The sequence below is a fragment of the Dipodomys merriami genome, unplaced genomic scaffold (assembly GCF_024711535.1).
Source record: "Dipodomys merriami isolate MVZ:Mamm:240054 unplaced genomic scaffold, mDipMer1.0.p SCAF_7, whole genome shotgun sequence".
NCBI lineage: Eukaryota > Metazoa > Chordata > Mammalia > Rodentia > Heteromyidae > Dipodomys > Dipodomys merriami.
In genome coordinates this window covers 18073979-18096883 of record NW_027206290.1, presented here as the reverse complement: position 1 = coordinate 18096883, position 22905 = coordinate 18073979, and the positions used below count along the sequence as shown (strand labels likewise).

General features: G+C 37.4%; 1 protein-coding gene and 1 long non-coding RNA gene across 8 annotated transcripts in view; one reads left to right on the top strand and one right to left on the bottom strand.

The window, feature by feature from the left end:
* The window catches only part of Znf644 (zinc finger protein 644), a 76746-nt gene extending 60717 nt beyond the window's left edge, over positions 1 to 16029 (top strand). For 5 of the 7 annotated variants that reach the window (XM_070007626.1, XM_070007623.1, XM_070007625.1 and 2 more), the window contains 2 exons: positions 12887 to 12989; positions 14338 to 16029. In XM_070007626.1, the coding sequence (XP_069863727.1) occupies positions 12887 to 12989; positions 14338 to 14530 (296 nt within the window). In that variant the 3' untranslated portion in view covers positions 14531 to 16029. Of the gene's footprint in view, positions 1 to 320; positions 597 to 12886; positions 12990 to 14337 lie in introns of those variants that run through there. The other 2 variants (XM_070007629.1, XM_070007630.1) reach the window with 2 other exon arrangements.
* Positions 16030 to 17126: 1097 nt separating this feature from the next.
* LOC138816971 (uncharacterized) lies at positions 17127 to 22611 on the bottom strand. The gene is made up of 5 exons (XR_011368743.1): positions 22442 to 22611; positions 21433 to 21517; positions 20524 to 20567; positions 18725 to 18823; positions 17127 to 17540 (listed from the first exon to the last, which is right to left on the bottom strand). It is a non-coding gene; the product is annotated as an uncharacterized lncRNA (long non-coding RNA).
* Between the last annotated feature and the right edge of the window lie 294 nt (positions 22612 to 22905).

Here is a 22905-nt window from a genome sequence, read left to right as displayed (position 1 = left end):
TATGTTTGAACAGATATCACAGCAGATCTGTTTGATACAGTATTCCTTTTTTTCTCACTAGATTGGTGTTAATTCAGATCATATGTAGAGCTTTCTTATGTGAGCAGTAGTTGAGTCTGAAAACATTAAATTTCAACAACTTGTAAATTGTTGGGATAGGGTTTTAAGCGAGTAATTCTTTTTCATTTGGCTCATTAACTAGATTGGGGGAAAAATAACCTATCAAAGAAGTATGGAACTTTGGAGTCTACATTAAGTTCATTGATTTTTTTTTTCATTTATACTATTTTTTTTACCTTAAAATTTATTTTTATTTATAGATTCCAATAAAGACACCGTCTCCTTGGTTAAAGAAAGAAGAAGATTATAGCAATGCTATATGGAAGAAATACTTTGGTAGAAAAGGAAGAGTGAAATTTTAAATACATAGAATTGATTAGAAAACTATTCCAACTGAATGAGTTTATATTAGTCTACATTTCGAGTCTTTGAAAGGACAAGCCTTAATAATGGCCCATTTTGACGACTGAATAAATTTTAAGTACCCCTTATCTATATCTAGATTAATAAACATCATTATACACATACATTTTAACATGCATATTTCTGTGCTTTTTTGGTTAGCTACTCCAGCCTCTCATATTCCTCTTTACACCACTCATTTGTGAAAATTTTGTCAGCTTGCTCACATGTAGTATGCTTCTTATATCTTTCAAAATGCTCTCTTTGATTGTTCATTTGTAGTCTTTTAATCTCTCCTGCCTCAGCAACTCCCCATCCTCACATCTTAAGATATGCCCTTTTTTTTTCAAAATAGATGTATGTAAATCTTTTTTTTTTTTTTGCCTAAAATTCTCTTGCCCATCTTTTTATTTCTCTTCTTTCTTAAGCTCTAACCTTTCTTAAGCTCTAAGCTTTCTCTGGCTGTTCTATTCCCAATCTTTTCTCCTTACTCATGTTCTATGGCTTATATCAGTATGTTCTTGCTGCCAATGAAATGCTTGTATTCATACTGGTGTCTTTCTTCTGCTTCTTTGCTTTATTCCTAGATGTGATATACACAGGACCAGGATACTATTGACTATTTATATTAAAAAGGAGAGGAGGACTGGGAAGGTGGCTCAGGGGTAGGGTGCTTACCTTGCAAGCATGAGGCCCTGGGTTGAATTTTTCAGCACCACATAAGCAGAAAAGGCCGGAAGTGGCACTGTGGCTCAAGTGGTAGAGCACTCGCCTTGAGCTGAAGAGCTGAGGGGCAGTGCCCAGGCTCAAGAGTTCAGGCCCCACAACTGACCAAAAAAAAAAAGGAGAGGACAAGTGAGTTTTACTTGACTAGATCAGAGCTGCTTCTATGGGGTTGTAATTTTCATGTAACTCTACCATCATCAGGCTTAGAAGGTAACTGCAGACATTAAAGTTGGGGATAATAGACAGAAAATGCAGACATGGGAAATCATTATTAGGATTATTGTTATCACAATATAGTCTATTGGTATTGATATTGTGCTATGCAGTTTACATGCTTAACAATTACAAACAGCCATCTGATATACACATTTTATAGTTCCCTTTTATTGGAAACTAGGACTGGGAGAAATTCAGCAGCTGTTTGAACCTATATAGTTAATAAATAGCAAAGCTGAAATTCAAATCAAGGCTGTCCTTAAGAGTTGTTTTTAATCACTATTCTCTGATCATATATAGAGACTCCTAAGGTTTCTTATTTTAGAAAGCATTTGAAAATTCTAGACGAATAAGTTGGGGATAAACTGGGGAGCATTCTAGTGAAACTGAATAAATAAGAATCCTAATTAGAATGATAGAAGAGGTGATATTGATCAAGATATAATATAGTATACTCACAAAATGGACAGATTGAACTGAATGAAATCCTATATACCAGCAGGTTATAAGAAATACCTCAATTAATGTGAGTTAATAGCATCAGTTCTTCTTTTGAAGAATAAAATACCTGGTCCTGCTAAACCCCAAAATTGTAGCAATGTAAAGGTAAAATGGGAATAAAGCCGCTATCCATAAGGATATCTGTTGTGTTTCTATGTGTTCCAGTTTAGTCTGTCTTTATTCATGTGGATTTTTACTTGTTTGATCCATTCTTGAAGAAAAAGCTTAGATACCTCCAAACTAAATGGTAAAAGGCTGCTTGGTTACCTGTGAGAATAAACTTTAAAGCCTTTTTAGCAACAACCACTGTTAGGCTTCTTCTATGGGAATTTGGGGCCTTTTGAAGGAGTGAAATCCTTCTAACTTAGACTTCCCCAGCTATCCTTGAATGAACTGAGGATGCTATTTCTCTGCTTCTCAAAAATTCTTACTTTGTGGGGCTGGGAAGGTGGCTCAGTGGTAGAGTGCTTGCCTTGTATGCATGAGGCCATGGGTTTGATTCCTCAGCACCACATAAACAGAAAAAGCTGGAAGTGGTGCTGTGGCTCAAGTGATAGAGTGCTAGCCTAGAGCTGCCTTTGAGTTGTTTAGTTCATTTTCCTTAATGTCCAGTGCAGCTGATGGGCCCTTGTGTTGTATTTTTTCACCCGTTTCCCTCTAATTCTGTGCCTTCCTCCTAGCTTCCCTCAGATGTGCACATATATGTACCATATATGAGGTCAAGAACTTGGAGTCATTTAGAAATTATACAGATTATTAGAAATTATGACAGATTAAGTAATGTCCTTTGTTTCTTAAGTCCTGTTTACTTGGTCATATCTCTTTGCTTTGGATTTAACATCCACATATCAGGGAGACCATGTGCTGTTTGTCTCTCTGATCTTGGCTTACCTCACTCAAAATGATTTGCTCTAGTTCCATCCATTTCCCTGTGAATGCTATTATTTTGTCCTGTCTATTGGCTGCATAGTATTCCATTGTATATAGATACCACAATTTTTGGATCCATTTATCTGTAGTGGGGCATCTGGGTTGTTTCCATATCTTGGCTCTTGTGAATAGTGCAGCAGTGAACATGGAGGTGCACATGTCCTTGTACCTGGGAGTGGTATAGCTGGGTCATAGGGGCTGGTAGTGCCACTTTTACTTCAGATATGTCCGAGATTGATACTATATTAGTATTATATGTTATCCCTGGTTAATAAATTGTACAACATCAAGAAATTACTTAAGAGCTAAGGATGTATGGCTCAGGGCTGAGCACTTGTCTAGCTCACACAAGGCCTTGGGTTCCATCTGCAGCGTCACAAAATAAACAGCTTTGGGGGGAGGGGAGTAGATTGTGGGCCTTGAACTCTGGGCTTGGATGTTGTCCCTGAGCTCTTCAGTTCAAGGCAAGTGCTCCCACTGATATACCTATCTTAATCCCACATATGTAATCTTATTCACTCACTTGAATTGTGTGTGATACACTCTGATATTTTGTTTTTATTAAACATTACTGCTATCCACTTACTGTCCACCAAGTAGTCACTGACAAGAGATTCATGTTGCCCTCAGTCCCCTTTTGTTTAGCCAACAACAGTATCTTAGAACTCTAATACTTTTTCTGTGGCTGCAGCTGAAATGTTTTCCTTCTTGATTCATTCTAATCCATAGATTAAAATTTCAAAACCAAATGCTGACTTTTGGGATTTAAAATAAATTGGAAATGTCTAGCTACTTATTTAAATTTAATAAAAAATGCTTTTGTGTATCTCCAAAATATATTTGGAAAGGACTTTATTTCATTATCTTCAGAACACTCTCTTCATAATATTTTGGAACTAAGGCACAATAGTTATTACCTATAACAAATGACTGATTTAATTAGGGAAATTACTTTTCCAAAGAGAAAAATGTTTTAAAAATTAGTATTAGACATTTATCTGATTTGGGGAAGGGAAGGGGAATAACAAAATGGTGAAACAAGGACCAAGAATGACCTAATGCAACAGTGATACTCACAAGACACTATGTTGGAAATGAACAACTGTTGAAGTGTGTTGGGGGTGGGTGGGGAGGGAGGATAGTGGGAGAAAAAAAAGTGGGTAACATGTTCGACAAGACTTTATGTAACTGTAACCCCTCTGTATGCACCTTTATACAACAAAATAAAATATAATAAAAATGGAAAAAAATTAGTGTTAGAACTTTTTAGCTCCAATTTTAATGCTAATGCAGTGCTAATAGTAATGTAAATGTGTCTACCCTTTTCCTTTTTGTAAGGTCTATGTTTTATTTTTCTTATCCATTTTTCTTGTCCATTTTTATTTCAAGTATATATTGCATGTTACCAAATAGATACTTTTGCCTGTTTAAAACTTTAATAATAGGCCATAGAGGCCTACAACAAGATGTGCTAATGAACTTATATAACATAGCATCAGGTGCTGAGTGCTTGCTAAGACACTAGAAAAGTCTTTCCTGTGTTGTCAAAAGTGCTGTGGGAGCACTTTCTGCTGTGATTAAAAAAATAATAGCAAAAGAAAAAAAGTATTGTACAAGCTTCTCAGTATGTAGTGATTTGTATTTTCTTGAGTGTATGCAGTATCTTCTTTCATATTAGTATAATATATATTCAAGCGATTGCATATTCTTCTGGTGAGTCATTCACTCTTATTTTTGCCTTGCCAAACAATAGTCAAAATATAATTTAATCTCCTGGCATATGTAGAATAACTTATCTAGATACTAAATAATTATATATAAACAATAATTCCCCAAACTTTAAGCTATTGACCCACTCTACCAGCAGACTATTGATTGGTTATTAACCAATTCAGTGAACATTCTTTCAACTTGTACTGTGGTTTATGCATTATACAAACAGAGATAAGTTGAGTCTCACATGTAGTAAACACATACTCATATATACAAACTATTAAATATAAGACAAATAGACAGTTGTGCTTCAAGAGTTACTCTGTGAAGTACTTTGGAACTTTTTTGAAGACAGTACTTAAGGTGGACAGATCAGCAAGGCTTTTGTAAGTAGTACTTGGTTTTGGTTTGATCTTCAATTGATTTTTTATTTTTCCTGATCGTGGGCCTGAACTCTGAGCCTGGGCACTGTCCTTCAGCTCTTCAGCTCAAGGCTAGTGCTCTACCACTTGAGCCACAGCACCACTTCCAGCTTTTTCTGCTTATGTGGTGCTAAGGAACTGAACCCAGGGCCTCATGCATGCAAGGCAAACACTCTTATCACTGAGCCACCTTCCCAGCCCCTTCAATTGATTTTTTAAGGGTAGAGGTTCTTGGATTCAATCCAGGGCTTGGATTGAATCAAAGAATACACTCCACTACTGCAATCCCCCTCCATCCCTGCAAACAGTATTTCAGTGGACCCTCAAGGATAGCTGATTGAAATGGAAATCAGGGCCTGTATAGGGATGGAGCATAGCTGAAGGAAGGAGTCACAATGTGGGAAATTTATTAGAAATACTTGGGAGTAGAAGAGATAAGGAAATTGAATTGGACTGAGGAGGAATCAGATAGAGGATTTAGAATGCTAGTTGCTGGAGTTAATTGTGTAGTGAGGCACTGTTCAATGCTTTAAATAATTTATATAACACATTATAAGCTACCTTTTAAATAAAAGTTAAAACTTTGATTAGGAAAAAGATATTGTTAGTGATATTTTCATTTTAAGAGTTCTGTTTCAGCGGGGCACAGTGCCTTATGCCTGTAATCCTGGCTGCTCAGATAGCTGAGATCTGAGGACTATAGTTTGCAGCCGGCCAGGGAAGGAAAATCTGTGAGATTCTTCTCAAATTAACCACCAGAAAGCCAGAAGTGCAGCTATGGCTCAAGTAGTAGAACACTTATCTTTGAGCTAGAAAGCTCAGAAACAGCATCCAGGACCTGAATTTAAGGCCCAGGACAAGCTGGTCATGTGTGCACGGACACACACACACACACACACACACACACACACACACACGAATGCACGTGCGCGCCAAAGAGAGAGAGAAAATGGGAATGTATAAGTCAGTCATGGTGTCTTACATCCCAGTTCAGATGCCAAGATTAGGAGTAACATAGTTGGAAGACAGACAAAAGAAATCAGGAAGCCAGGTGTGGCCTAGCTACTCAGGAGGCTGAGATCTGAGAATCATGATTCAAAGCCAGCCAGGGCAGTAAAGTCCATGAGACTCTTATCTCCAGTTAACCACTCAGAAAAACAGAAGTGTGCTGTGGCTCAAGTGGTAGAGCGCTAGCCTTGAGCTGAGGGACAGTGCCCAGGCCCAGAGTTCAAGCCCCATGGGTGACTCTCCCCCCCCCCCCAAAAAAAAATCACGAGATTCTTACTTCAGCCAGTAAAAAAGACTGAGCAAGGTGGACCTGTCATTGCATAGGACACAAATAGGAGGATCATAATTCAGACCAGCATGAGTGGGACATCATTCCCAATATTACTAAAGCAAACAAGGCTGGAAGTTTGAGAGCTAGAGTACCTGCCTAGCAAATGTGAGCCCCTGATTTCAAACCCCAGTACTCCTGTCCCCAAAAAAGGTGAAAATAAAAACTCATTGTATGTCTTTATGCTTAATTCTGGGTTAAGAAGGAAACATTGCTTTTCAAAACAATAAAACAATATTGCTCATCTTGATCATGATTGGCTGATTATATTGGTATAATTATGGACAGAGAATTTGTGTTGATAGAAATAGGAGGTATATTCCAATTATAATGTGCTTCAGGGAAGGGGATTCAAGGGTTTTTCTCAATAGCTACCTTTTTTTTTAATGGGCCAACAGTTGAAGTTGAAATGAGTACATCCTTTCCCATTTAGGATACTATTCATTGAATTTTCATTATTCAGTGAAAAATAAATATGTAGTGTCATTTGTTTAAAAGATAGTAAGAATTTCAAGACTGCAACAGGAGAGCTTTCAGCCACATGAAGGACCCTGTGCAGCTGTGTAGGCCACATACAAATGAAGTGTGTCACTTAGTGCAGATAGGGCATGTAAGCTTAAGAGTAGCCTTTCATCAAATGGCTTCCTCTTCACTTAGCACTGTCTTTTACAAGCTAATCTATTTCTTTAAAAACAACAACAAAACTCTCTGGGTTTCTCAGGTGGGACTTAGGGAAGGAAAATACCAATTGGCACTGAGGCTATGAGCCTTGAAGAATTCGTGGTAGTAATTAGAATTGAGTTTATCTTAGTTTGCCACTTGGGAGGAGGCATCCTTTTCTCACCTCTTCACTGCCACCATCACTACCAACTTTCTTTTCTCCCCTCTTTTTTCTTTTTTCTTTTTTTTTTCAGTACTGGGTTTGTGAACCCAGGCTTTCTGACTTGGTAGGCTGGCACTCATGCCACACCTCCCAGCCAGGCTTCATATTTGCTATTTATGTTTGAGATAGGGTTTTGTTTCCTGCCCAGCTATGGAGCCAGGTGCTGTCTGCCTATGTTATATTTTTGGTAACTAGGATAACAGGTGCATTCCACAGTATCTGGCTCTTCATTAAGGAAAGGTCTCAAGAACTTTTTTGCCCTGGCCAGCCTAGAACCACAAATCCTCACAACATCAGTACTGACTTACCCAAGTAGGTTAAGATGTTTATACCCATCTCCAGCAGCTTTTTGTGGTTGGAGAAAGATGGTTTCTGGGCTTTGCATTATTTTTATTCTTACTAATTCACAGCTACTTTTGCATATCCAACTCATACAAGCTAACTATAAAAAAGATAACATACACTCATGCATACAATGCATATGAGTATTCGACAGAGTGAAAAAGTTAAAACTTCTTATACAGATTGCTGATAAAAGAAAATTAAGTACATTAGTGGTAAATATTACATTAAAAATAATTTGAATTATCATATATTACACAGAAGTACAAGTTTATTCCTGGAGAAAGATATCAAAATTACACAATACAAAGCTATATTTGTTTAAACATATCTATCAACACCAGCAACTTGTGTAAAAACAAAAGCTAGCAATCTTTACTTTCAAATTGTTTAAGATTACTTTGCTCAAGATGAAGTTCTAAGTCTATCAACTATAAAAAAGTGTCTTCCCTCCAGTAGGATTTATGGCTTTTATTTGGGGTATATATAACCAGATACCATTGTATGTTTTACTCCATTCCACATGATTTATACATCCTTTCTAAAACTTACTACATTGTAATAGTATTAAGAGATGATTACACCATTAGGGCTCTACTCTAATGAATACTCTTCATTCTGGGAATGGCTGATTTTCTAAGTAATAGGTTTCTAATACAAAGGATGGCTTTGGTCTCTTTTCTCAATCTCTTTTGTTGTTACAACCTAAAGCAAAGATGCTTATCAAGTGCCAAGCCCTTGGACTTCCAGCCCTCCAGAGTTTTGAGTGAGTGGGAAGTTGTTTGCTTTTACAGATTGCTGACAGCAGCATTTGAACTGGGTAATGGTTAAAAGAATTCCAAAGAGTGGTCTTCAAAACACTTGATTCTGTGAATGGAGCATTACAGGTGGATGATCCTGATGAACTCTCAGAAAAGAGCTATTGGAAAAGTGAATGTTCTAAGAGAATACATCTGGTTAAGATCAGAATATGGGTATGGACTATGTAAACGCCATTCTGAGGAAGTCTCAGATGGGAATGTGGACACAGAAGTAAAGGGTATGTTTGCTACATTGTTGTGAACTTGGCAAAAGTGTGTTCTTGACCTTAGAACTTTATAGAATGCACAATTTAAAGGCAATGAATTAGGATCTTGGTGGGTGAAATTTCTAAACAAAACATTCAGCTACTTTATGACCTCTTTAAAAATGCTTCCAAAATTGAGAGAGGAAGGAAGGGACTTATAGATAAAGTAAGGATTTGAAAAAAATAAATCACAGCCTGGTCATGCAAAGAAGGAAAAAGTTTAGGAAAGCATACGAAAAGTACCCCAGAGACTCTTGCAAAAAGGTTGCTTGTATATTAGAAGCCTGATGTTGTTTATCAGGGCAGTGCCTGAAGGCATGTCTTTGCTCCCTGCATTCCTATGTGTAGCTTTGGCTCCATTGTTCCCAGGTGGGTTGGTTCACCCACTGTTTCAAAAGACTCAAGTGGTAAGCTCTGGCTCATGCCCACAGAATGCAAGAGCTGTGGACGTTGGCTACCTCCATCTAGATTTCTAGATCCATCTAGTGGATAGTGTGGGCTAACTGGGTGCTGGGGTGGAGACTTGCAAGGCCCTCGCTAGATCTTGTTCTTGAGCAGTGCTGAGTGGACCTATAGTCAGAAGTGCTGTACAGTCCATATACTAGGGCAGTGGGAGTCAGGCAGCTTCCAGGACCACAGGACGACTAGACACCATTATGTAGCTCCAGCCTGGGAGAGTTACAGGCACAAAACTGACCCAAAAGTGCTGAATCCTGAGTTTAGCCCTGCTACCTAAGGCTTTGTGGGCCCAGACACCTCAGTGTTTTGGGGAGGTAGCACATGAAGAATGGTAATTTTGGAGGGTGAAAGATTAATGCTGTTTTCCCTGTTGGGTTTTGGACTTACTTGGAAGCAGTTATTCTTTCTCTGTGGAATGAGAACGTCTGATACCACTGTTCTTGAGTAATAAAGTAGTAGTTGAGATCTTTCATGAAAAGACCCAACAGTTTTCTAGATGACGTCGATTCACTTTCTGCCACCTTCGGTAGGTACCTGGAGTAAGTGAATTTGTTCCTTTCAAAAGAAACAATTATAGCCTTGGAGAAGAAAACTAACCATTTCTAAATTTAATGTATTTTTGCATATTTTACATATATTTAGAATGTTAGGTTGAAAAAACTTTGAAAATTGTAGAAGATGTTTGGAGGTGTTTTTTTTAAAAACACACACACACACAAAACAAAACACTGGTAAGTGAAAATAAAGCCCTACAACAAAGAAAGGCTTTTTATAACAAACTTAGCTGTTTGGCAGATTGCTCATAGAATACAACTTGTTACACCTTTGACTATCTGAGCTCTCTATTGTTCTAAAATTGAGTATGTTAGATACTCATTCTGTAGTTAATGTTTTAGTGATTCCAGAACAAAATTGCTTTCCTTCCAGATAGGATAAAATCCATTAAGTGGAAATGTTTGTTAGACATAATCTGTACATCTTTTTCCTTTGGACCATTTTGTGTAGATGGTCTTTTCATAAAGAGGTACCATATAGATATCCCCTCTGTATACATGTTAATAGTTTAATAGCGTGTTAAACAGTTTGTAAATGTATTGTTAATATCAGAGGGATAGATAGAATGTTAGTATTAGGGAAATAAATGGATTCATATTTCAGTTTATTCATACTTAACATACTATAAGGTTTAAAGTGATGGATGAACATGGGTATTTAGAATTTACTACTTGAAGACTTTAATATCTGAACCTTATATAAAAGATTCTAAGACTTTTCAGTGCATGAAGTTCTCTAAATAGTAGCCCAGAAATTATGTCACATGCTGGCAGAGTTGTCCTCCTTCCTCAAGTCATAGTACCTTCAAATATTAATTCCTATAACAACAGTGGGATTCACATTTAAAATTTAAATCTGCTCATCTATAAAACAGCCTGTTAGAGTCCGTAGGCCTTCAAAAGTCAGAAAAAAACCATTTCATTCTAAAGTCTAAAATATTTCTGCATATGACAGCATCAAAATATAACTTAAATGTTTTGTAACTGGTAACATTCTTTTGCATACTTTTTCACCCTCCTTTGCCTTTTTCCTTCAATTTGTTTTTTACCCCAACATTAGCATTCTGTGAACATTGTTTTTAAGTATTGTTATAATGTATTCTATTTGTATTCTACAGTAACTTATTTACATTTTAAAAGGAATTGAATACAGTGTGGCAACTTTGACAACCAGCAAGCTGTTCAAAGTAAGGTTTTACCTGTAATCTCATGACAAACCAAAAGCTTGCTGTGTTTCACAGTGGCAGGACTGTGTGTGGTTTACCTTATAGGTGGAAAGAGGAGCTGGCATCTAGTAGTACTTACCTCTGAATTCTCTGGACTCTTTCCAGTGTGTGAATCTCTAAAATCCGCTTAAATTCAAATTGCTCACCACAGCAATTAGGAAAAAGAGGTTCCTAACAGAATAGGCGGCACTTTACTCTTTTGTACTAGTTGTGAAGAACCTGGTTTTACACACAGTGATTTTTATCTAAGGTAACCAAGCATACTTTGACATGAATGATAGAAGGATATTGGCTGGAAAGATTACTCACATTACATGGTGGTAGAACAGACTTCTGGTTGTATACTTTCTAATGTCCATGATTAAAATCTGAGTTTTGCCTTATTTTCACCCTAAAGTATTTGTTGAGTTCTCTGTGTGCCAGGCTCTTGACTGAGATAACTAATGAAACTGTCTTAAGAATTTTGTATTCCAGATTTTGCTTGTTTAGCTTTGAACTAGACATTCTTTCATATTTAACCTGACTTCTAATAGTTCTTTTTTTTTTTTTTTTTTTGTCGGTCGTGGGGCTTGAACTTTGAGCCTGGGCGCTGTCCCTCAGCTCTTCAGCTCAAGGCGAGCTCTCTACCACTTGAGCTACAATGCCACTTCCGGTTTTCTGGTGGTTTATTGGAGATAGGAGTCTCACGGTCTTTCCTGCCCGGGCTGGCTTTGAACCGCGATCCTCAGATCTCAGCCTCCTGAGTAGCTAGGATTACAGGCGTGAGCCACCAGCGCCCGGCTCTAATAGTTCTTTACTTAAGTCTTGTTCTGCAAGTAAACAGAAAACGGTGATGGGTGCTTGGTGTTCCTTTTATAAACAGCCAGGTAATCAGAAATGGAAATCAGTGACTTCAGTGAGACCTAGGCTTCTTATGGCTTTAATTTTCTGTGTGGTGTTTCTGTTAGTCTTGGAACATAACTACCATAAGGAACATTTTCACTGGTGTGTAATAATAGCATCTGCCCTTTTGGAATGTGGACTTCTAACAGCTCATTTCACAAATTCATTGCATAGCTGTTACTGTTCTCTCTTGGTCAGAATTTTTTCAGAGGGTTTCACAGGCAGTATAAGAAAAGTCATTTGAGTGACTCTTTGTTGCGTTTGTATCCTTGACCCTTTGGGTCCCCATGGGTAAACTCTTACCTTCTCTTCCTTAAGCAGCACACTGGATCACTACCATCCCTTTGGCTGAAGGATTGCTGCGTCTGTATTCAAAGACTTACAAACATTATATTCTAACCATTTCAACTTATTTATAAAAATATCTTTTTTCAAAATTAAACTTTTTGGAATAAATGATTTAAGAACACTTTCCTTTTAAGTCACATTTTAAAAAGAAACTTGAAAAAATATAAAATGAAACAACAAATAAAAATAATACTGGCTCTAGTTCTAAACTTATATGCAATAATACAGATTTATATTTATTTTCTAATGAAACTTACATGTTTGCATAATTGTATGTGGAGTGCAATTTGAGTTTTTAGAAAGGGGGGGCATAAAGTTTTTTTTACCCTGGAATTACTATGAAATTGATTTTTTTCATTGAACTTTACATTATGTTGATGTATTGCTCAGCCTTCAAAGCATGTTAGACCTACTTAATGAAATGGTAATCAGATGCAAACTTATAATGATCTTAGAAGATTATAATTTTTTGAAAATATGGAAGATTTAACTATATTTTAAAATTATGTGTGACCAAAAGTAAAGATTCTTTATTGTAATGATTGACTAAAACTAAACTTAGTTTAGTTTTATTATTCCATTATTTGTTCCCAGTCCTAGTTTGCTGTAATACTGTATTATTTGATTTTTTTAAAGTACATGATAAATGACAAATATATGTGGATAGTGCAACTGCTATTAGAAAATCAGCTGAAAGTGCATGCTGTAGGAAGTGAATGCACATTTTAAACTATTAGATGGCTTAACTTCTAAAAATGTGTCATTTAGGTATATTTTAAAATATATAAGGAATGTTAATTCTTTCTCTTCCCTTTCTTAGCCTTAGACTGCAAGCAAAAGAAATCAAGGTCGAGATCTGGAAGCAAGAAGAAAATGCTAACATTACCTCATGGTGCTGACGAGGTTTACATTCTCCGATGCAGGTATATGCCTATTGCCAAATCTGATTGATTCTACAGATTTTGTTTTGAAGTGTTGGGATTTTAATCTTGGCAAGGGTAATTCTCAACAGTCAAGGTATAAACCATATAGGGGCACACAAAATTTTACATGACTTGTCCTAGACTGTTGTTTACTTTGGCAGCTAATCAAGTGCATTAGTATAAAACCTCTATATACTGTGATGATAAAAGTGATTTGTTTTAGTTGTCTGTTTCATTTTATTTTTTGGTGTTCTTTGGGTTTAACTCAGGGCCATACCCTTTCTAAGCAAATACCCTACCACTTGAGCCATGTCCCCAGCCCTGCTTGTTTTAGCTGTTGTATAGGATAAGGCCTCGAGTTTAACCCCAAGTGGGTCTAGACCTCATTCTCCTATTTATGCCTCCTATCTAGTTAGGATGGCAGGCACAAATCACTACCACACCCAGCTTTTATAGGTTGAGATGGGTACTCATCTGGGCTGGCTGAAACCATAATTCTCCAGTTTTCTGTCTCCTGAGTAGCTGCAGTTAGAGATGTGAGCTACAGCATTCAGCTGTGTTTATTCAGTTGTGCTTGATTTCCTTTTTTAACTGTCTTAAGTTCCTGCTTATATGGAACATATTTTCTTTCCCTCATATACATACTTTGCATATGCTCACAGGAAAATGCAGAGTTACACTTTTAAGTGATTTTGAATTCGAGATGTGACTTTAGATTGATACATTTTGGAGTAATTGTTCTTGTTGTAAATGAGTTTAAAGGATTAGATGTTAAGGACATTTAATTTCTACTTAAATAATGTACTACTTATACAAAATTTTACTGTTATTATATTATACTGTTGTTTACTTCAGCAACTTAGGCCTCTGTTATATTATGACTTGTAAAAGTGACTTGTTAGGAAAAACAGGAAGTTTTGCTATTAAGTCATTCTGACTTAATTTAGAAACTTGTCTGTCACAAGTGCTATATGTAGTATGTAATGAAGTTCATTTATTTGTGTGTGTTTATCCATAATATGTAGGGAATGGTTGTTTGTTTTTTATTTTTTTAATGTTTTATTGTTACTATAAAGTTTTGTACAGAGGAGTTACAGTTACATATAGTTACTGGTAAAGAATACATTTTTTTGGCTCAATGTCACCCATTCTCTCTCACTTTCTCCTGGTTTTTCCCTCTTTTCTCACCCATAAGTTATAGAGTTCATTCTCAACATAGTGTCTAGTGAGTGCCACTACTGCATTTATTCACCCTTGAAGTTTATTTCTTATGCTTGAAGAGTTTGTGTGAATTGGTTTTAAATGGAACCTGTTATGATAAGAAAACAACTATCAACTTCTCCTGTAGGTTTTGTGGCTTGGTCTTTCGAGGACCACTGTCTGTTCAGGAAGACTGGATTAAGCACTTACAGCGACACATTGTAAACGCTAATCTTCCACGGACTGGTGCTGGCATGGTGGAAGTAACGTCACTACTTAAGAAGCCAGCCTCCATTACAGAAACTTCATTTTCTCTACTAATGGCAGAAGCAGCTTCATAGAACCAGGAAACCTTTCAAATAGCAAATTTGAATTGGATGTATATTTGAAATTCTTTGTCTTTTTTTTGTAAGCCACGTTAAATTATCCATTTATAAATACTAAAGCAGGAAAATGGGGAAAAGTGAATTACAGTGACATCAGAGCAAACTGAATATAACACAGTAAGTAATCTATATATTTTATATAGGGGGAAGATGTGTTTTTAAAGTTTATTAAGTTTTGTTGGTTCACTGGGTTTGCTCAATAAAAATCTTACATCTAAGAGCCATTTATAAACTGTTACCCATGGAACCTTATAGACAGACTTATTGGGAAATTGTGTTTTCTGCAGTGTTACCAGACTCAAAACTCTGTTGATTCCCCACAAGACTTGCATAGAAAAACAAGATATTATATTTTGTTTGTATGTATTTAGTGTTTTGTATAATACCAGGAACTGCTAACTAAATTCACTCAATGTAGGGCATTAAATATCATGTACATCATAGTTTGAGACTGTTCACTCAAATAGGGGCAGAGTACTATTCTATCTAGATGTGTAAGTGTTTTTTTAAAATCACATGGAATGGTTTTTTTTATACTAAAAAGTGGAGGGAGATTTGTTTAAACAAGTATTTCTAAAAGAAATCTGTACATAGTTCTGGAAATTATTTGTGGTAAGGAAATATTCTTTACTCCAGTTGCATTTCTCAGACGATAAAGTGGTGCATCCATGCTACCTCCTACTTTGTCAACAAAGATGCTATTTACCCTTTCCATTTTTGTATCATAATAGATTAAAAAAAATCTAATGTTCTTTATGGCAAGACATCCTTTTGTTAACAGATTGGTTTCTTTTTAACATTTTCCCTAAAATTTGACATGCTTATAAGGACAGGTTTGTCTCTTACTTTATTTAACATTGTAGAAATGTAATTAATAATGATGCTCACTACACAGTTTAGAATAGGCTTTCTCATTTATATTATCTTCCAAATTTGATCAGTTAGCAAAACTTAATACACAAAATATTTCTACATATGATGAGAATGTTTACAATTTAAATTTTAGAACTTGTTTTGGATGTGATTATATGTACAAAAATTGTGTAACACTATGCTCATGCTAAGAACCTCCATAAAGGAATTATTGAAATAAATGTGCTGTGAGGAATGGAAAATATGGTGCGGGTGTCTTGGTCATAATAGATTGTGATTATACTTCTGAACGCTCGTTCCAAAAGTTAGTTCCTTGAATCTGAAATTAGATTCCCTTACAAATAACAGTTTTGTATGCAAGCACCATTTCATTTAATTTCATGTAGTTTGGCTAATATAATAGAGTTGAACCAAGGATATGCATTGATACTTTCCTTCATATGTAAATAAAGTTAAAAAACAGTTAAAATAAGGAGTATTTTGGTAGAGTATATACATACCTCACTGTCAGTGAAATTGCTTTCCTATGGTATATCTCCTTACCAGAAAAAGAAAAATCTCTAAATAAAAAAGACTTAAAGCAAATTATAATGTCTATAAGTGAAGCATTTCTTATTATTACAATTGGTGGAAATAGTCCACTTGAAGCTTGTGTTTCATTAATTTAAATTCTTATTTTTTGCTAGGTTACTTTGCTCACAGGATGTAGTTTTTCTAGAAGTGTCATGTTGATCAACATAATACATCTTGATTAATTAGACCTCTTTATCCAGAACCTTTTTTTTTTTCTTTTGTGTTGGGGCTTGAACTCCTCAGGATCTAGCTGCTGTCCCTTAGCATTGTCACTCAAGGGTGGCACTCTGACACTTGAGCCACAGCTCCAATTCCAGCCTTTTGGTGGCTAATGGGGAATAACAGTCCCATGGACTTTTCTGCTCAACTGGCTTTGAACCTCTATCCTTATACCAGCTTCTTAAGTAGCTAGGATTATAGGCATGAACTTAGTTACCAGCACCCTGCTCAAAATGAGCAATTTTTTTTAATCCTGTGATTTGTTTGTTTTCTACCATTTCTTTTTTCTTTCTTTTCCTTTTTTCTAATGAGGGAGGGTGGTTTTAGATGACATCATATCTTTCCTTTACATTTATCTTTTCTTAAGATGACTTAACTGGTAATTTGAAATGTATTGCCATGAAATTTTAGAACCAAAGGTTTGCCCACAAAAGATGAAAGATTGAGCTGGGCACTGGTTGCTCACACAGGAGGCTGAGATCTGAGGATCATGGTTCAGGCAGGAAAGTCTGTGAGACTTATTTCCAATCAACCACCAAAAAGCCAGAAGTGGAGCTGTGGCTCAAGTAGTAAAGTGCTAGCCTTGAGCAAACAAAGCTCAAGAACAGCACCCAGACCCTGAGTTCAGAAGCAGCACAGAAAGAAAAATTGAGTGAATGAATTTCTAGACCTCACTAATACTTTAAATGATATATTTAAGCTATTTGGGGGATGATTCAATCTCTTAGCTTCATAAAGTTTCTTCTCACCTAGAAGGACAATGCAATGAAGTTGTAAAGCCATTCACTGGAATGACAGAAGAAGCTTATAGAAGAAACTAATATTCCCCCATGCATAATTTTAAAAATCCATTTTCTCAACAGCTGCTATTGTGTATTTCCTTTATTGTTGACATTTTGTGTCTACTCATTTAGGGCACTTTAAATGGTAAATCAAAATCAGGAGGAAGTGGAGCTGTGGCTTAATAGTGGTAGAGTGCTATCCTTGAATACAAAATCTCAGGGACTGTGCCCAGGCCCTTAGTTCAAACCCCACAGCTGACCTCTCCCAAAAATTTGGTGGTCTTAGACAGACAGACATGCCACTTCCTCTAATGTACTGCAAGGAGCCACTGTAATTGTCCTCCCCTTTTCCTGGAGCAACAGTTATGAAGTCAGTCACCATACCAGTGTTGCTCATTATTATTTTGTGTTTTGATGAATAAATGCAAAAGCAAACAAATGTGTTTCTCACTGTGGTCATCTGGTGAGGATTCTCAGAGTGACAAGGATGAACGCAAGTTTGAAATCTTTGGTTGTTTCTGGAAAAAAAATAGAAAGCGGTGAAGAAAATACTAACCAGGTTATCATAACTTGATTTCTAGGTCTGGGTTGTTCCCTGCTTTTACCCAACAAAAGTCTGGAATTTGTTCTGGTGTTAGTTTTCTTAACAGTGGAACCCACATGTCCTCCTGTCCTATCACCTCTGAACTAGGTTATTAAAAGTGCCCACACTTGGAAGTGGGGCTGTGGCTCAAGTAGTAGAGTGCGAGCCTTGCGCTGAAGAGCTCAGGGACAGTGCCCACGCCCAGAGTTCAAGCCCCATGACCAACCAAAAAATAATTGTCAGAGAAATTTTTCTCATTTGCTCACTGTAGTAAAAAAACGTGCCCACACTAACACTAAAAAAATTGGCCTAATAGCATCAAAAGTTACTAACAATGGCATATAAAAGTAAGATCCTTTTAAGATTATGCTTCATTATAATTTGTTTATGTAACTGACTTTCAGGATATAACTTCTGGGAACTCAGAGGTCATTCTGGCAGAGATAAAAAGCAGAGCTGGTCACATACACTATCACCACACGGAGGCTCTAGCAATTAGACATAAAGCTGGATAAAATCACAAGGAGAGCCATAAATAAAAGAGAGTCTTAATGTGATTTAAATACCGTGACTGCGTTGCATTCAGTGTCAGCCTGGTCACCAAGTACAATGCAACGTCACCCTCTATAGAGATGTATTCTAGCAAAAGACTTGTGCATCTGCCATCTGGCCCCTGATTGAGGGAGCTCATCTCACCAAGTGACACCAGAGGGATGCACCAAATTAGCTTAAATGTGAACACAAGCCTGACTAGCACCCCTAGTTTATATTGTTTAAACTTGGCTGGTGAACATTATTAAAACCGTCTTCTAGGTAGGCCTATAACCAACCATTTATTGATCTTATTTCCTATGTCAAAGCCACAGCTTAAGAATATCCTGTGAATTGAAGACCCAGTTAGGTATAGTTTCATCCTTCATGTGGTAAAATATAGCAGTAGTAATATTCTCAGTTAAGTGAGCTAAACTACTGACAAGGTAATTGTACCTTGTCAACAGGAGTTTTTTGAACAGGGAACTCCAAAAAATTTTGTTTCTCTGTTCTCTCACAACTTCCTGGAAGTGTGCCAAGTGAATACTACTTGAAGGGTTTTTTAAGGTTTTCACTTTAATTTAATACCTTAATCTGACTTGAGGCATGTTCCAGCAGAAAGATCATCCAGTTTCTCCACTCCCTGAGATAGAAGCTTCTGGGGTTACTTCAGTATTGTTTATAATTCTAGAAGTAGAAGAATAATTCCAGGAAGAACAGTATGATTTACCTAAGTGGAAAGTATTTTTCCTTATAGCACTTCTATTACACCTCAGATAAGTAGTTTGCTGGCTTTTGGGAGGTAAGGAAACTATTATGTGTTTTGTTACTTTAAAAGCAGTTGCAGGGGCTGGGAAGGTGGCTCAGTGGTAGAGCGCTTGCCTTGCATGCATGAGGCCCTGGGTTCGATTCCTCAGCACCACATAAGCAAAAAGAAAAAAGCTGGAAGTGGCGCTGTGGCTCAAGTGGTAGAGCGCTAGCCTTGAGCTGAAGAGCTGAGGGACAGCACCCTGGCCTAGAGTTCAGGCCCCACAACCGGACCCAAAAAAATAAAATAAATAAATAAATAAAATAAAAGCAGTTGCAAGCCAGGCACTGGTAGCTCACACCCATAATCCTAGCTACTAAGGAGGCTGAGATCGGAGAATTTCAGTTAAAAGCCAGTCCTGGCAGGAAAGTTTGTGAGACTCTTAACCTCCAATTAATCACCAGGAAAAAACACAAGTGACACTGTGGTTCAAAGTGGTAGAGCGCTAGCCTTGAGCAAAAGAGCTCAGGGACAGTGCGCAGGCCGAGTTCAAGCCCCATGACCAACCTCCCACACCCCCCAAAAAAGACCTTGCTGCTCTGTGGTGCTCTTCCTGACAAGATCACATGACTACTGAAGGAAGAATATGATGTGAAAAATCAGGGAAACCATATGGTTTCTTCATATGTTTATAGAAAGCCATGACTCCCCCATTGGAATAAGAATTGAACTAGCATTAATAAAAAGAAGTAAGAACACAGACTTCTTATGACACAGCTTTCTCAAGGCTGAAAATAGTTACAAGTGAGTCAAAAATTTCAAAATGACATGATCAAACAGTAAATATGAATACATTTTCATGAAAAGTAAAAATACACATGCAGCTAATAAGGTATAACAGTCTAGAATGCTGGGGAACGTACTAAGCTAGAAAGGGCTTCAGGCATTGGAGCATGCCTCAAGTCCATACTTCAAGAATTGACCTCAATTACTGAGGAGCCAATGATAATGAAGACGGCAGAAAGCATGCTAATGCTAATAGTGTCAAATGTCTAGTCACTTGGACTCCTTGCCTGGAAAACTAGTGAAATTGGTGAGTGTGTGATGTTGGGCTGGTGGGGTGGGGGTGGGGGGGCGCGCACTCATAAACTCATTTGAAAGAGCATTAGGCTGCACTGGGAAGTTGGCTCAGTGGTAGAGTGCTTGCCTCATATGCATAGACTCTGGGTTTGATTCCTCAGCACCACATAAGTAGAAAAAGCCGGAAGTGGTGCTGTGGCTCAAGCTGAAGAGCTGAGGGACAGCGGCTGGGCCCACAGTTCAGGCCCCATGACCAACAAAAAAGGAAAGAAAGGAAGAAAAAAGCATTAAGACCAGATAATAAACAATTATTAAAGGATAACACATCATCTAGTCTAATAATTGTCCCTAAGCTGCCACCATGAATGTAAGCCCCACTCAGATATATGGTAAGGGCCATTATGTGGAAGATAAGAGCAGTTTCTTCTTTACTAACTACCAAACCATTAAAAAATGGCCTTAAGCTTCAATATGAGAGACTGGGTTGAAAGATGGAGAGCAACACTGGCAAGTGAAGCAGGTGACTGAATCTTGCTCTGTAAAAGTTGCAGAAACTCACCTCCGTCCCTCAAAACATGAGTTTTCACTTTGACCTGGGAAAACCTAGAGGAAGAGATGGTAAGTTACTCAGGACTTCGAAATGCTGATATGGATAGTCATTAGAAAACCAAACCACAGAAATTAGGGGAGAACATATATATCCTTCTGGTACCAGCATTGAGCTAATTAACTTCACGGGAAACTGTTCGGGGATAGCAAAGGAGTCTTCATTTTTGGTTTTTCAAGCTGACACAATTCTGAATTAACTGACACATTGGCATCTCTGTGTGTTCAGCTTTTGGAACAGCCACCTCCTGGAGAGGTTTTAGATAAACATTTGGCATCAATAGAAAGCTTTGTTTATCAACTGTCGATGTTTTTTCATACAATACCCATAGACCGTCAGAAGATTCAAGCTGGTTTAGAGGCTAAGACCCTAGGCGTTAGACCAGTTGAGGGCTTGAGTCCTGATGATCTGAAGGTGGGTGCGCCCAAGATAGAACTTTTTCTGCTGTATAGATTCTGAGAGATGGTAGTGGTGTTTTAGATTAGAACTTTAGAGTTTCATTCAAACAACCTATTAAGAAAAGTATCCTCAGCCAGGTAGGGGCTGATGGCTCACACCTGTCATCCTAGCTACTCAGGAGACAGATCTGAGGATCGTGGATCACAGCCAGCCTGGGCAGGAAAGTACATGAGACACTCTCCAATTAAACCCCAGAAAATGAAGCAGAGCTATGGCTCAAAGTGGTAGAGCATTAGCCTTGAAAAAAAGTTTAGGGACAGTGTTTAGGCCCTGAGTTCAAGCCTCTCCATAAACAAAAAGAAAACAAAAATTATCCTCTTGGACCTTGAGAATCACTAATTCAGCATCAATAAGAAGAGCTTTCAAGAAGATTCAGTGCAGTAGAGGGTTGGTTACAGATACCTAAAATTTGTAGCAGTTCAACTCCAGTGGCGTACTGTTCCCCTCTGTCCCCTCTTGCTCCAACACACCAGGGGTCCTTTGTTACCTGTATACATAGTAAAACAGTTGAGAAGTATCACTCATACAATAAGTGAACCCTTGTTGAGACCAAGTAGAACTCCCTTCTGCCTGGTGGTAAAATATAAGGCTGCCTGCTTCCTCTATGAAGCTATCGTTTCTGCATCCTCAAGTCTTTATTAACAAAACAGTTCCTCCAGGTTGCCCTTTGTAGTAGTGTCCCCCAGGTCCTAATGTGTTTGATGGCAGAAATGATTTTACTGTACAATCAACAACTGATTTCCAGGAAGCAGTCAGCTGAACACAAGCTACTTGAAAGGTGGGCAAATCTCTGGTGCCTGAACTTTTGAAAACAGCCTGGAAAACATTGTAACACCTTGTCTACAGGACCAAACAGAAAGCTAGAGAGCATGCAGTATTTTGGATTTTGATATTTTTGTGTTTAAAAGACTCATAGCACGGAGAACCACCCTGCCATTCAGTAGAAGTGACTGGAAACATTTAGGGATGTCAACTTTGAAAAATAAACTGTCACAACATTTTGTTTATAATTTATTTCTTCATTCTCTGAACATATCTTGGTGACTCCTGAGATGGTGTATCTATCTACATCTTTGTTGTAAAAGAGAGTACACTAACCTTCCTAAGATCAAAGCATCCAAATGTCCTGGGTTCCTCTCTACAAATTATCTCGTCTAAGAACTGGAATTTCTTATTGCTTCCCCCATTTACTTAGGAATTTCTGCTGTTTTTAAGACAAAAGTTTCCCAAACTTCCCCTGAGCTTTAGGAGAAAAAAAAGAATGGATTCATTCTGAAGAATATAATCTTTCCAGTCATGGAATGGCTTGTGCTTACAGTGTAGTGCCTTTGATGTCTATGCTGTTCATTGGTCTTTACAACAGTTCTCAGAAATAATGGTTATTTTACAGAGTAAAGGAGAGCAAAGTCACCTGCCATCTGGTTCACAACGAGATTAATTTTCATTTCTGCTACAAAAGGTGATTAACATCCATAGCAATGTCATTGTCCAGGCTCATATTCAATGATTACTCTATTTGGATTTAATAAGTAGTTTGTGAGAAGAATCTGTTGAATAAGGTTAATTATTATTTGATGTAAGCTGAGCAGGAGTTAGAAAAACATTTAGAAATGAAATTCTTGGGCTGGGAATGTGACTTAGCAGTAGAGTGCTTGCTTACCATGCATGAAGCCCAGGGTTCGATTCCTCAGTACCACATAAACAAAAAGCTGGAAGTGGTACTGTGGCTCAAGTGATAGAGTGCTAGCCTTGAGCAAAGGGAATCTAGGGTCTTGAGTTCAAGCCCCAGATCTGGCAAAAAAAAAAAATCTGATTTTGCCACTAGCAGTGAATTTAAGCCCAAATAAATTCAATACTGAGGATCCTAATAAAATT